The sequence below is a fragment of the Epinephelus moara genome, chromosome 2 (genome assembly GCF_006386435.1).
Source record: "Epinephelus moara isolate mb chromosome 2, YSFRI_EMoa_1.0, whole genome shotgun sequence".
Taxonomy (NCBI): Eukaryota; Metazoa; Chordata; class Actinopteri; order Perciformes; family Serranidae; genus Epinephelus; species Epinephelus moara.
The window spans coordinates 40820363-40835084 of record NC_065507.1 but is presented as its reverse complement, the minus strand read 5'-3'; the positions used below and the strand labels follow the sequence as shown (position 1 = coordinate 40835084).

The following is a 14722-nucleotide window of genomic DNA, read 5'->3' as shown; positions in this document are numbered from 1 at the left end:
CGTTCTCTGTCTGGCTGGATTGTCCGCTCGGTCTGCCATACATACATGGCGGCGCAAGATGGCGACCTCTCTAAAGCAAGGCCCTTGCTATATATATATATATAAAAGCATAATTATAATCAATTCAATCAATTTTATTTATAAAGCCCAATATCACAAATCACAATTTGCCTCACAGGGCTATAAAGCCCAATATCACAAATCACAATTTGCCTCACAGGGCTACGAAAACCAAACAAATTTTATTTTATAGCGATTATACACTTGTATAAACATATTAATGGGTAGAATATTCAGATTCAGATTCAGATTTGACAATAAACCATGCCAAATATTACACACTGGCCCTTTAACTAGAGTGTGCATTAGGCTAGCCAGACAGTATTGTGTGACTTCAGTGGAATATATCACATAATTAAGATTCATTTGCACTAAATCCTGCACAGAAGTTGAGAGGCCCTACATTGTGGGTACCTACAATAAATACATGAGTGGTGTGGATTTGTTGGACTCATTTGCTGCAAAATACAAGTTCCCGATGAAATCACTTGCACTGCTGATACATTTACATCTGCTGGCACACCATCATCCTCACCGTCATCAACGCCTGGCTCATTTACAAGCGGGACTGCAAAGCTTGCTGTATTCCCAAGAAAGAGATGCTAAACATGAGAGGGTTTCAGATGCAACTAGCATCTTCTCTCATCCTGGTAAGAATACATTTCTGTTGGGACAGGGCGACCATCTTTAGGCAGTGGGAGCCTTGAATCACCACTGACATCACGGCGCCCTTTGACATCCATGACAGTAACACCACAGAGACCTGTGACTGCTCCGAAGAGGCCATGTGTACCACCAGTGGATGTGCGCAAGGACATGATTGCACATTTCCCAGTAAAGACAAAAAGAGGATGCTGCAGACACTGCAATAAAGGCTACTCCACTCCGCAGGAAGTGAAGTGTCCGTCTCTGCTTTTCAGAGGAAAGGAACTGCTTTTTGGAGTACCACTGTACATGAACACTGGGCACTGGTTTTTGAACAAAGTTGTCATCACTGTCTTCTCCCACTAATCCTGGTTCTGCTAGCGTGTCCTGGGTCTGCCCCAAAGTTTCATTCTGTTTTTTTTTTAGCTCAATAAATTATGGTTCATAAAACTATGACTGTGATTATTATTCATGATATATACTGTGATAGAGCTTTGTAAGCAATCCACACTGAAAATGAACCCTTAGTTGTTCAGTATATTTGTTCTAACAGTGTGAGTGCAAATACACAAATTCTGCTACCATCCAGGCCCAATGTTGCAATATTACATTTCTGTAAAAACTTACTATAACGTAAAAAATTAAATAACCCTTGAATTTCTGCATCAGAGGCCTCCTTAAACAACATCTGAGAGGTGCTCTTTTTTCTATATTTGGGTTTTACAGGGTTAACAGTTGAAAAAAAAAAGCTCAGGATGTGGCAGTGGTGAGTACAATATGAAACAAGAGAACATGTGAAACAGTAGTCAGGTAATTATTTCTGGTAAAAGACACAACATTCTAAAGTAATAGTATAGTGAATACTGTAGCAGTCGTCCCTGTGTGTCATCCTGACTACACATATGTTACGTCAGACCAGTTACACTTCCCACAGTGTGTTAGCAACTTGTTGGAATAGACTTTATCCTGTACCATGTCAAGATAACTAAAGGAGGCATTGCTGATCTTATGTAAAAACTGCTCAGTAACAAAAATATCCGCAGTTACTGTGAGAACTATACTGCGTCCAACTAGTTTGACTGTGAAACAGAGAAATGAGTTTTTGACTCTTCTATATGTATGAAACCAAGTACATTTTCACATAACGTAATGACATAAGGTCCTTGTGAAATAATATAGTGGACTTAGAAGGTATTCAGACCCCTTCACTTTTCTTTCACATTCTCTTAAGGTGCAGCCTTATTCTATAATCATTAAATTTTATTTTCCCACCTCAACAATCTAAATTTTTTTATCTACCAGCCCCCTTGGCCTGTGAGTCAAAAAATACATTTCAGACACCGTCAATAACTCTGTTTGTTTGTGTCCAACAAGCACAACTGTGTGCTCTGTCCTTTCTCTCACTGTCTCTCTCTCTCTTCTCTCTTTCTCCCTTCCTCTGTCCCTCCCCCTTTCTCGTAGGGATCTCTAAAAGAGGGACTTAGTTGCTCTTTGTGTGATTTCTCTCATTTATTCACCATAAAAGATTTCTTTGGGAGAGTTTTTCCTTATCCAAAGTGAGGGTCTATGGACAGAGGGTGTCATATGCTGAACAGATTGTAAGGCCCCTTGCGGCAAATTTGTGATATTTGGCTATATAGACATAAAACTGTCAAAAGTGCAGAGATCTGGTAACATAGTGACATTGCTACAACAATATCCAATGGGGCAAGAAACACAAGCAGTCAGATGATCAGACAGGAAACAAACCAACAAATTATCCGGATGATCTAAACCCACTTTTTTGGAGATTCTGAAAAGGTGGTAAATGCACCTGAAATGTTTGCAATAATCCTTCATTGCACAGGTATGTCTGTGTGGGCAAAACTAAACAATACAGGAGTTCAATGTTTGAGGCAGGATGTCAGTCTGTAAACTCTGATAGATCAGATAAGGGTAATAATTTTGCTGTTAGACTCAGTTTTCTCTTTTAAACTACTTTGGCCAACCTGGTTGTTAGCAGGCATTCAAGCCAAAAACAGCACTACGTTGAAAAAAAGGAAAGAAAGCAAGAAGCTGTGTGGTTGCAAATATGCCATCTTGTACTCCACCCCCATTTTGTAGCAAAAACACCTAAAATGACATACCCAAATTAAAATGACTGTAGCGTCTGAACTGAAGACTCTCCAAAGTTTCTTGTGAAAGTGTCAGAAACACTCTAGGTAATACAGAGGCAGAGTAAGGGACCTTTGAATTCAGTAAAAAAAAATGAAGATTTTGCCTAAAATAAAAAATGTTTCTCAGGATGTGGCTTCATCTGAGCAGGTAAATGACACTGTGGGGCTGTAGGCACACTATCAATGAACACTTGTTTCAAATTTGAAGAAGAAAGCACAAAGTATGACCATTCTACTACATTCTACATTCAAAACAGTACTATCAGTGATCAAACAACACTCAGCCAGCTTCAAACACTGTAATGATTGAAATCAGGCCAAATACAGACATATGAAACGTGAAAGTTATGATCCCACTTTCTAGAGGGTGTATCTCAGCCAAAAATAGTGGTAGGAGTGAGACTCTTACCTTTTATAAAACAGCTAAGTCCCCGCTAACAGCTCCACATAAGATCTCGAGTAATCCTTTAACTTTTCCCGTCGAAAAACAGCATGACATGACTTGTCACCACTCATCACGATTTTGGGCTTTGTGTGTTTAGGCTGTTCTGGTGCGAAATACATAAGAAATAAAAGAAAAACGATGTTATTTTTGAAAAGTCGAGAGCTTCCTGAATCCGACAATACCAAACATCACATGGTTTGATGACGTAGTGCGCCTGGGAGATACCATTTAACAGAGGAGGAGGGGAGCGAGGACGTAGGCGTCCTAGCGGAGTTAGAGAGATTAAAGTTAAAGTCCCACTGATTGTAACACACCTGTGTGTGAAATCTGTTCTCCCCATTTGACCCATCCCCTGAGGGAGCGGTGAGCAGCAGCGGTGAGCAGCAGCGGTGCCGCGCTCGGGAAACGTGGTGATGTAACCCCCAATTCCAACCCCTAATGCTGAGTGCCAAGCAGGGAGGCAATGGGTCCCATTTTTATAGTCTCTGGTATGATGGTTAAGCAGGGTGATTTTGTGTGTTTTCCTATGAAAAGGAATGCACCCAAATTTGGACACATCCCACATATTTTGAAAGCCTATGATGATGTAACCAATGTGCTGACGGCAGTAAACAAGGAAGCAGTCCTGAGTGCTTGTAAAGAGGCAGGTTGGAGTGGTAGATGGGTCACAAAGAAACTGACTTTCGCCCGTGACTTTCCCCTGGAGTCGCCTGCTCGGATCCCTGTGAACTTTGAGTGAACTTTGAGTCATACGTCCCTACTATGTTTCTTTTCCTAAACCCTAACCTATGTAGCTTTACTTGCCTAAACCTAAAGACACCTAACTAGTTTTATTACGTTAATTACGTAACTGTAGGTTAAGGATGAAATGTCATTCCTGAGGACAAATTTGTAGAAAATCATACGAACCGTTCTATGAGAATATGTTGTATGAGGATATGAAACACAATCAAGGAAGTGCAGTTTGATTAAAAACCCCGGTTGTAATAAACTGGACTATGACTGGACATCATATGACCAGTGGACAGTAATACAGCAGATCACAGCAGCTCCAGTGTGAAGTTACTGCATCCCAGAGTGAGAGATTGTGAAACACAGGGTCTAATTCAGTAATCTGCCTGATAGATGGCTGACTCGCCCTTTGCCAGCAGTGTTTTCTAAAGGCTGCTCCGACATCTGTCAGCAGCCATAAGGCACAGACAACCCAAGCTAAAGGCTTCAGCCATTCGTCAGAAAATTTTATGACTATGTCTCCCTGTGTGCTTGTGTGTTTACGAGTGTGTGACGGAGGAAGGGAAAGCCATGCAAGTGTAGGATCGTAAATATGATACCTCATCTAGTCCAACCTGTCAAACTTAGTGATTGGTGGCACTAGTTCAGCTGCTGGTTGTGCACACGTGTTGCCATGTATGGGGAGAAAATAAAAAGGTTTTAGCTTCACTCTGGCCCTTTTGGGATGGTTCCATCTGTCCAAGAGGCAGGAGCAGAGGTGGGAGGCACTGCTCCCACCAGCCGGGCCTGGACATTTCTCATTGTGATGCAGACACTTTTTGCCAGCCCAAGGGCACAGGTGGCCTTCAGATGTGGACCCATCAGTCATGAGCTGTGGAGTGGTGCTCAGGGGACAGGGAGTCACACTGTGTTTCCTGGGAACATAATGTGGGCGTGGCTTGGTACCATGAACTATTACCCCGAGACATGAATAATGAATTCATGTGTTATTCAGCTCTCTGGTACTGAGAACAAACAGGGCTGCTTGGAGGTAATATGACCAGGAAACTTAAAGTGCTGCAGGAGGGTTGCTCACAGTTTGATGCGACTGTCATATTTATAAACACACAAATTCCTCCCCGGTCTGCGTATGAAAATCAGAGGTTTAGCGAGATGAAAAAAGCCCCTGTTCCTCATTCAAAGGCATGGAAGCTGTCAAGGGGTGATTCAGTGATGCCGGAGGTAATGAGAAAGTCATGCATTTATGGCTCCCGTAGATTGAGTTGCTGCTCTTGTGCGTACATAGCACCTTGAATGTGACAAATCCCCGTGTTCTGGCAAAGCTTTTGTTATGTTCCATTTAATGGGTTTTCTCTCTCTGTGTTTCTGCTGACTGCTTACCTGTACAGTTTGACACCAGCCTCCCTCTCTAGCTGGGTCCACAGCTCATAGCACTCCTCCATCATGTGGGTGTAGAAGTCTTGCTCATAGGCCTTGCGGATGATGCGGGTCTGGCCATGGGAGCTCCCTCGGGTGTGGGGCAGGACGAACTGGAAAAGTTACACATAATATCATTTGGTTCAAATTAAATAACTTTGATTTGGGAATAACAGAAACCAAAAGTAAAAGTATGTAAACATCCAAATATTTTAACTATATGTGATTGCTGAACATGTGATTCCAAGACCATGGGTTCTAATTTCCTACTGGAACAGCCTCTACTCCTCTGGGAAGGTATTACCCCTGATGGCCAATGAATGCAACTGCATTGCAATACAGTCGAGCTATGGTTTTGTTATATTTAAATCGCATTTCCAATTGGCATTGACAGGGTTCCAGAAAAAGAGCATCTATAGGCAGCCTGATAATTTTTTTTTATGTTTTTAACAGCAGCATGTTTAATATTCAGACTGAATACAAGTTTACAGTTTATTGGTATGACATATTTATTAACAGATACTCTGTGACCGTACTTTATTCATTTTAATGACTGTACAACAGCATGTCATCTGATTACAAGCCGCAACAACGTCAAGACGGCTGGTATTTTAATACAGAGGTCATGCTTCAGGGTGGCTACGAAGTATCGTCTTTATGCTGCGTTTGCATATTTTTCACAGAACTACACAATCAAGCATCATGCCACTCCAGTGTGTGATTTTAGACAGCATGCTGGCATCGCGGGAACAAAAGAGGCAATGGGCGTGACACATAACACAACAGCATCAGTCTCTAGTGACATAAAACATACGTGTCGGCAGCACTTTATAAACAATAACAATGGCATTAACATGGCAACAACAATTATTTACCGTCCCTGTTATATAATAGCTAATCTCATCCTCTGCTTGGAGGATCAGGGGCTGGTTGCACAAAACACCTTAAGTTCCATGTTCCAAGTCCATGTTAAGGCTTTCTTAAAATAAAATCAGTTGCACAAAACATGTCTCTTCCTCCAGGTTTCCTTAAAATGTTCACTTAAGTTTTAAAGGTTTTCTCCTCATCTTGGTCTTAAACTTAAGTAATACCTTAAAGTTAGTTAAACCATTGCACAAAAGACAGGTATCACAAGCTTGAGGACAAGCAAACAAATGGTTATCATGGAAACTGTAGTATTTTGCCACTGCAGAATCTCTTTCAATGCAGTAAATACCTTACCATTTTTACTTAACTAAGGAAATCTTCTAAGGGATTCTGTGCAACAGCCTTAAGTAAGTCCCTCAGCTTAAGTGTCATAGTGTTCAGCGTCATACTTGAGGAGAAAACTTAAGGTGTTTTGTACAACTGGCTCCATTAGCTCCTGGACCTCACTGTTTTCACAATTTGCAGGCATTTTTGGTTGCTGTTCTTCTTCTTTGAGTTAGCTGCTAACAGCGCGTGCTGCTTTTTAAATCTCCCGAGGTCAGGTCGAAGACATAACACATTTCATGATTCAGCACTGTTACTATTTCCATTAAAGGTGAGACAATTCTGGGGCGTCGGTGGCTTAGTGGTAGAGCAGGCGCCCCATGTACAAGGCTGTTGCCACAGCGGCCCGGGTTCGACTCCAGCCTGTGGCCCTTTGCTGCATGTCACTCCCTCTCTCTCTCCCCCTTCACGCTCATCTGTCCTATCCATTAAAGGCTTAAAAATGCCCGAAAAAATATCTTAAAAAAAAAAAGGTGAGACAATTCTATTCCCCCATTGTACCTTTTACACAGAACAACGAGGTGCCATAACGGCGCAATATTCCTGCCTTACACAGGCAGTGTAAAAGGGGCTTATGTGTGTTTGAGTGTCAGAGCAAAATATTGTCCTAAAGAGACGTATTGTAGTGAGAACTATCACAGAAGCGTTTTTTAGTACTTTGCCAGATGTCGGTGAAGATTCTTAGTCATCCAGTCTGGGGAGGGATCCCAAGACTGCATTGTAAGTGGGTGATAAGTGGTGTTGTAAGCCACCTCCTCTGTTTAACGATGGTCGTTCCAGCTTGACGTAGGCTTCTTTCACACCTCTTTCAAACCATCTTTCCTCCCTGGCCAAGCTGTGCACATTGCTGTCCTCAAAGGAGTGTCCCTTCTCCTGTAGATGTAAGTGGACAGACGAGTCTTGATCCGAGGAGCTGGCTCTCCTGTGCTGTGCCATGCACTTGTGGAGTGGTTGTTTTGTCTCCCCAATGTATAAGTCTGTGCATTCCTGGCTGCACTGAACTGCATACATTACATTACTCTGCTTATGTCTGGGTATTTTGTCCTTGGGGTGGACAAGTTTCTGTCTCAGTGTGTTACTGGGTTTAGAGTGCACAGGGATGTGGTGTTTGTTGAAAATCCTGAGTTTCTCAGATACACCTGCGACATAAGAAATGACAATGTTGTTACGCTTTTGTGTCTCTTCCTCTCTGTCTGCTCTGGGTCTTTTTGAGGTTTTTGAAAAGGCCCAACTGGGATAGCCACAGGTTTGAAGTGCTTCCCTGATGTGTTTCTGTTCCTTCACTTTCCCCTCTGTCCTGGTGGGCACGTTTTCAGCCAGATGATTCAGTGTCCTGATGACTCCCAGCTTGTGTTCCAGTAGGTGGTGAGAGTCGAACAGCAGGTATTGGTCCGTGTGTGCAGGTTTTCTGTACACTTTGATGTTTAGGTTCCTGTCCTCTTCAATGTGCACTGCACAGTCTATGAGGAGTCTATGTTTGTCCGTCTGTGGACAGACTTTGTCACCATGATAGTGTAACAGCCATGCAAGATGCAGTCACAAAACTTTGCAGGGGTGTGGTTGAGATCACAGTGAAAGCTGAGTTTGAAGATAGGTATGATCCAAGCAAGGTCGCTGGAAGTAGGGGGACAGGAAGTAGTGAAGCAGACATTGCCCTCTCCAAGTTATACCCCTAGCTAGTGTTGTTTAAAGTTCACACAGCTGGAGTGATCCCATCTCAAAATGGTCTCTAGTCTTTATTTTTTATCTATATTTCTTAAATGGTGTATATTAGCAGAAAGAAAACCACAGCATTCTTTCCTCTGCCACACAGACTACTCTGTAGTGACAGAAACAAATAAGAAAAGCTTGTTTGCTACGTGCATAAAGGCAAAGTCAATAACATAACTGCACTAACATTATCAAAAAGTTTCAGACAGGTTTGCAGGAACAACACAGCACATATTCCGCACTGTTGAGGGAAACCAATGATCCCCTTGTGCATGTGGTAATAGCTCCTTAATATTGGCTCTTTTAGATCTCAGAACTGTCCTTGACACAGTGGATCATGCAATACTTCCCGATCACCTGCGTGATTGGGTTGGAGTCTCTGGTACAATTCTTAACTGGCGTAACTCCAATATCACTGATAGGGCCTTCGCTGTCATTGTTAGCACTTTTTACTCTGTCCTTACATATCTCTCATGTGGAATCCCTCATGGCTCAGTCCTTGGCATGCTCCTATTTTCCATCCTTATGCTTCCACGAGACAAAATTATTTAGCACCACAACATCTCATCATCTGTTGGCATCTGCCAGGATTGTCCCTTGTCACCAATTTTGTTTGTGATAGGATGACCATATTTTGATTTCCAAAAAAGAGGACACTCGGCCAGCCACGACTACTTAAATGATACTCGCCGTTTACTCAAAGATGCCTTATCATTTTAATATATTTAAAATTTATATGTAGGCCTATGGATAGAAAATTCAGTTTTATTACAAAATAATATCTCTCAAAGACAGAAATTCAGATAGGCCTCTATAGGAGACACATACACACACTAGAGTGTGGCGATCCAAGCCCGACGGTATCCGACGGGTCGGCCGGGTTTGGTCAAAAATGTAGAGCTACATTTTTGACCAAACACGGCCCGACCCGTTATAGCTATATAAATTGTATTCGGGCTCGGGTCGGATTCGGTCAGCTTTCAGTAAAAATGTAGTGTAAAAATAAATAAAATCCTATTGTCTGTCCTGTTTATTGCTTGGGCACTGTTATTTACGTGACAACACCTGAACATAACACACACAGACACACATTGGCTGTTTGTTTCTACCTCTCTCCTCGCTGGTAGTCTCGGACCTCCAGCCGACCGCCTCCGCCTTGATTAAACGCTGAAAATAAAATAAAAGAGGGAGACAGGTTTTTCCTATTTTATCTTATTTTGTTTTATGTCTCCATCTCCTCTCGCTGGAAGCGTCGGACCTCCCGCCTCCCGCTCCCGTCTCACACACGGAGGTCTCACTCTCCGCTGAGCACGCCCGGTGCACGCCCGGCCTGTTAAATAGCCTGTAACCATAACAACTGTGTGACACAAACTCAGTGCTTTGGTCATTAAATAATGTCGGGCTCGGTTCAGGTTTGGCAGAAATATGCGGCCTGTGCCGCACTCTAACACACACACACACAAATACACGGAAAACCGGACATATAAAAAAACCCCGGACGGGACGTGAAAAGTGGACATGTCCAGGCAAAAGAGGACGTTTGGTCAGCCTAGTTTGTGATATTCATGGAGAGGATCTCAAGGTGCAGCTGGGGGGAGAAAGAGTTCTGGTTTGGTGTAGGGGTGGGCGATATGGCTGAAAAGTATATCACGATATAGCTGGTTCATATTGATCGATAACAATAATTATATATTATATAATATATTATATTGTATTATTATATACATATATGGTATGCTGAACAAGATCTGAATGATGAGTACATATTTCCCACAGAATCTGAATCTGCACACTGCCTTTGAATCATCCCCCTCATGAAGTCAAATCTTTTAATCCTCTCTTTCTACAAATGTTTATTGCATTCTTTCCATATGTCGCCCACTTGTTAGTGAAGTTAAAGAACCTCCATTAATCGCGCAATTTAAATGTGAAAAGCTTCATCACATAGTGACCTCCAGCATGCACTGGGGTGGTTTACAGCCGAGTGTGAAGTGGTCAGGATGAGAGTCACCACCTCCAAGTCTGAGGCCATGGATCTCTGCTGGATAATGGTGGATTGGCCCCTTCGAGTCAGGAAAGGAGTTACTGCCCCAAGTGAAGGAGTTCAATTATCTCTCGCAGCGTCTCCTGTGATGCAGGCCCCGCGTCGGACTGTTGTGGTACAGAGGGAGCTGAGCCAGGCAAAGCTTTCGATGAACTGGTCCATCTACATCGCAACCCTCACCTACGGTCATGAGCTTTGGGTAATGACAGAAAGAATGAGATCACGGATACAAGTAGCCAAAATTTGTTTCCTCTGAAGGGTGTCTGGGCTCAACCTTAGAGATAGGGTGAGGAGCTCGGACATCTGGAAAGAGCTCAGAATAGAGCCGCTGCTCCTTCAAGTCAAAAGGGACCAGTTGAGGTGGTTTGGGAATCTGATCAGGATCCTCCTGGGTGCCTCCCGTTAGAGGTGTTCAGGACACATCAAACTGTCCAGCATCCAACATGTCATTTAACTGCTACATGAATGACACGCAGCTGTACCTTCCCATCCACCAAAATGACCAGACTGCACCCACTGAACTCACTAAATGTCTGGATGATTACAGGATGACAAAAGAAACAAAAACAAATATTCTATTGTTCTATTTCCCAAACTCCTCCAGCATGACTGCCCAGTTCCTCAACCAGTAATCCAATCACACCAGACCCTATGCACAAACCTTGGAAAAATATTTGGCAACATTCTGAAATTTTATAGAAGGTTAACGCAGTTGTCAAATCTAGCTCCTAGTTCGGCTCAGAATTATCTTGGAGATAAGGACATTCTTATGGCCTCAAAATTTAGAAAAAGCCATCCATGTTGTAATTTCCTCAACACTAAATTATTGCAACTCCCTGTATTTTGGTAACAACCAGGACTCTATTCACTGCTTATTACTGCCACAGAGTGCTGTGGCCAGAGTCCTTTGCAATTGTAACAATAAGAGAACCCCATTCGGTATTGCAGATTCCTCAGTTTCAATTTTCAATTTCAATTTTATTTATAAAGCCCAATATCACAAATCACAATTTGCCTCACAGGGTGAGTTGGTGTTTAAACCTGCTTGGTCTTGCCCTGAGCTAGATTACAACATTTCTAACTCCATACAGTACAGCTAGGCCCCTTCGATATACAGATCAAGGACTGTTAACTGTTGCCAAGTCCTGTCACAAACTTTCTGGAGACAAGGTCTTCTCAGTGTCTGCACCAAGACTCTGGAATATTCTTCCTGAATTTAGAAGAACAGCACAATCTCTTAACTCCTTTAATAGGTGTTTTAAGAACCACTTGATTCTTGACATTGTTTACATTCTACATGACTATACATAAAGGCACTATGTGTCTATGCATGTATTTATGTAGTCTTGCCTTGGGATATTCTTTTTGCACAATTATGCTTGTTGTAATGCACTTTGGCACAAACTCAGTTTGTTTTAAACCACTGTATAAATACATTGACATTTGTCTAAAATATCATTGTAAAAAGTGCAGAAAGGTATGTGTGTGTTTATACGAGTGTCTGCATAATCTTAACCCTGTATTCTATAATAAAAATATAAGCAATGAGATAACAGAAGAAAAAGAACAAAGATACACAGGAGAAGAGGGCTGGACTTCAACCAGATACATAAATGACGGCTACACACTAGAGGTTGATCGATATGGATTTTTTTATGGCCGATGCCGATACCAATGTTTTGCCATCAGCCTCAGCCGATGACCGATATGTACTGCCGATTTATTTGAGCTGATATTTGGGCCCGATATTGTTTTTTTTCTCCCTCTATTTGCATGATAGAAATGTCACAATAATAACAATAAGGGGTACACAAGTGTCAATTTTAGAAAAAATAACAGAAACTTTATTGCCAGCTCTTTTTTGTAAGCCAAGCCAAAAGAACTGGCTCTTTTTAATTCCCATCACTATCCGGCTGCAGTCTGCCAGTAGGCTGGTAACCTAGGCACTGAGCTGGGCTGCCTGCAGATATGCCTGTCTGTAAATCAGGAGGCCCGGGAAAAAAAAATAAATAAATCATCCGAACACGGTCAATGCCGATACCTTTGAAAAACCCAAATATCGGCCTGATATATTGGCCGGACAATATATCTTCTGACAGGGATGGGCAGTATTTCCAATACATGTATTTAAAATACGTATACAAAATAACATTTTGTCATTTGTATTTTATTGCAGTGATGAAAATGCCATGATATTTTGTATCAAAATACTTCAGTGTCATGTATTTTTGTATTTTCAAAATACAATAAAATACTTTCTTTGAGACAATGTGGGCCTATAGGCTAATAACACCATAAGAACACTAGGTGCTGCTGCAGAATTAACTGCATAGAAACTGCTTTGGTGTTCAGAGGTAGGCTAATTGGGCTTGCCCGGACTTGAGCTCTGACTGTAGAAGACATTGACCCAGTTGAAGGTGAGTGGTTTAATGTTGCTAGTTTATTTCTAATATTATTTCTCTTAACCATGAATTGTTTGTGTTCTAGACAAGTTCCTTTTCAGTGTAATGTTAGTGTTGTTTGTTGATGCTAGGTCATTTAAACCGTGAATATTAGCTGCTAACTTTCACTGTTAAAGGAGCTATATGTAAGAAATCTAAAGCAAATAGTCATAAAATCATCCTAATATGTCACAGAGACTATGAAAATAGGAATAGGAATAATGTTCATATAACATACTGATCTCACCGACAACAATAGTACAGCCAGAATATTCGCATTTAAAAAACATTTTTACAGTCTGCAAATCATGTTTATGTTTTGAATTTGTGTTTTGGCCTGTTGCGCCACCCACCGCTGTCTACCAGTCACACAGTCAGTAGAGTCTCAGTATCAGTTACAGTTACGACTGAGCTACAGCAGCACGGCAAGCAGCATTAGCAGTGTCCCGGTACATAGCATTAGCAGCAGTGTTAGCAGCAGAGAAGCCGGACTTAGTCGAACGGTCCGCTGGAAAACCGAAGATAAAGGACACGGCGACGCGGCCCTGCCACGGCAACCACCCGTGGGCAAACAAATCAGTCTCCAGCATGCCGCTGTCCAGCAACCTCGAATCTGTAGGGGAGGGGGGGGCAGACACGACTCGCGGCAGTATTTTGAATTTGAGTGCAGTAACCGTTTGGCCACATTCTTACATACAGCGCCTTTAAGTTAATGTTAGCTCGTCACTTTCTGCTTCATTTCCGTTGTTGCATATGGTCACATTGGCGATCATATGGAACAACAAGCTCATCGTTCAGTAGCTCATCTTCATCTTCCTCACGTGCTGCTTTGCACGCTGCGCTGTCGGAGCTCGGTCTCCGTGCGGTTCTGTCTCCATTACGCACACCGGAGCACTTCGCTCCCATGCAAATCAATCAGAGCATTTCCACAGCGTGCACTGCGGTCTGGCACCGGTCCCAACTGGGCTCCGGACACGGAACGACCCGCCGTTCCCTCTCTGAAGCAGAGGATGAGGGTCTGCACTCCCATCAGTTTTCATACACAGTCCACAAACTTTGAAAGAGTTTCTTATCATATCCTTGTCCAGTTTGTCCCAGACGGCAGATTATTAGGCTATTATTATTAATTTTGGAGGATTCAAGAATTGTTTACACATTGCCTTGGAACATTGCCTTCTCTCTATCCCATAGGCTGCTAGTAGGGCTGGGCGATAAATCGATTTTATCGATTAATTCGAATTTGTAGTTTAGGTTGATTTGTTTTAATGAAAATCGAGTTTCTCTTTAACATCCGCCACTGACGCTCCCCGCTGGGCTCCCGTAGTTCAGAGTGGGCTCACCCCTCCCCCCCGCGCACTTGATACCCAAACATCATGGCAGCGAGCGGGGAAGAACTCGTTCCCAAGAAAGGGAAAGAGTTCAGTTTTGTGGCGTCAGACACAGAATAAACACCACCACGCTGCAAAGTGTGTTTGAAGGCTGTTGCTACCCAAGGTAGAAGTACTACCAATTTATTGCAGCACCTCAAACAGAGGCATGCTGCCAAGTGAGAGAGGTGTTGCTCCCTAAGACACAGGCTCCTCTCCATAGACAGTGGCCTCTAGTTTCCCGGCGCGGCGCAGGGTGGCGAACCCTGCGCAGAGCTAGTTTCGAGCAGCGCAACCCGAGGTACGCTCAGTTTGGTAGTTTGGTAGTTTGGCAGACCGAGGTGCGCTGAGATGGGTGTGGCGGCGCAGCAGGGGGAGGTGTCGACAGATCCAGCTTGGCGCAGTGACAGTTTCGTGCCAAAAGGCTTCGCCGAAGGTGCGCTAAAAGCTCCCCA

General features: G+C 42.8%; 1 protein-coding gene across 2 annotated transcripts in view; it reads right to left on the bottom strand.

Annotated features, from left to right (window-relative positions):
- The window catches only part of pipox (pipecolic acid oxidase), a 78427-nt gene that overhangs the window by 57594 nt on the left and 6111 nt on the right, over positions 1–14722 (bottom strand). For both annotated transcript variants that reach the window (XM_050056318.1, XM_050056309.1), the window contains exon 2: positions 5419–5567. In XM_050056318.1, coding sequence (XP_049912275.1) covers positions 5419–5567 — 149 coding nt within the window. The remainder of the gene's footprint in view (positions 1–5418; positions 5568–14722) is intronic.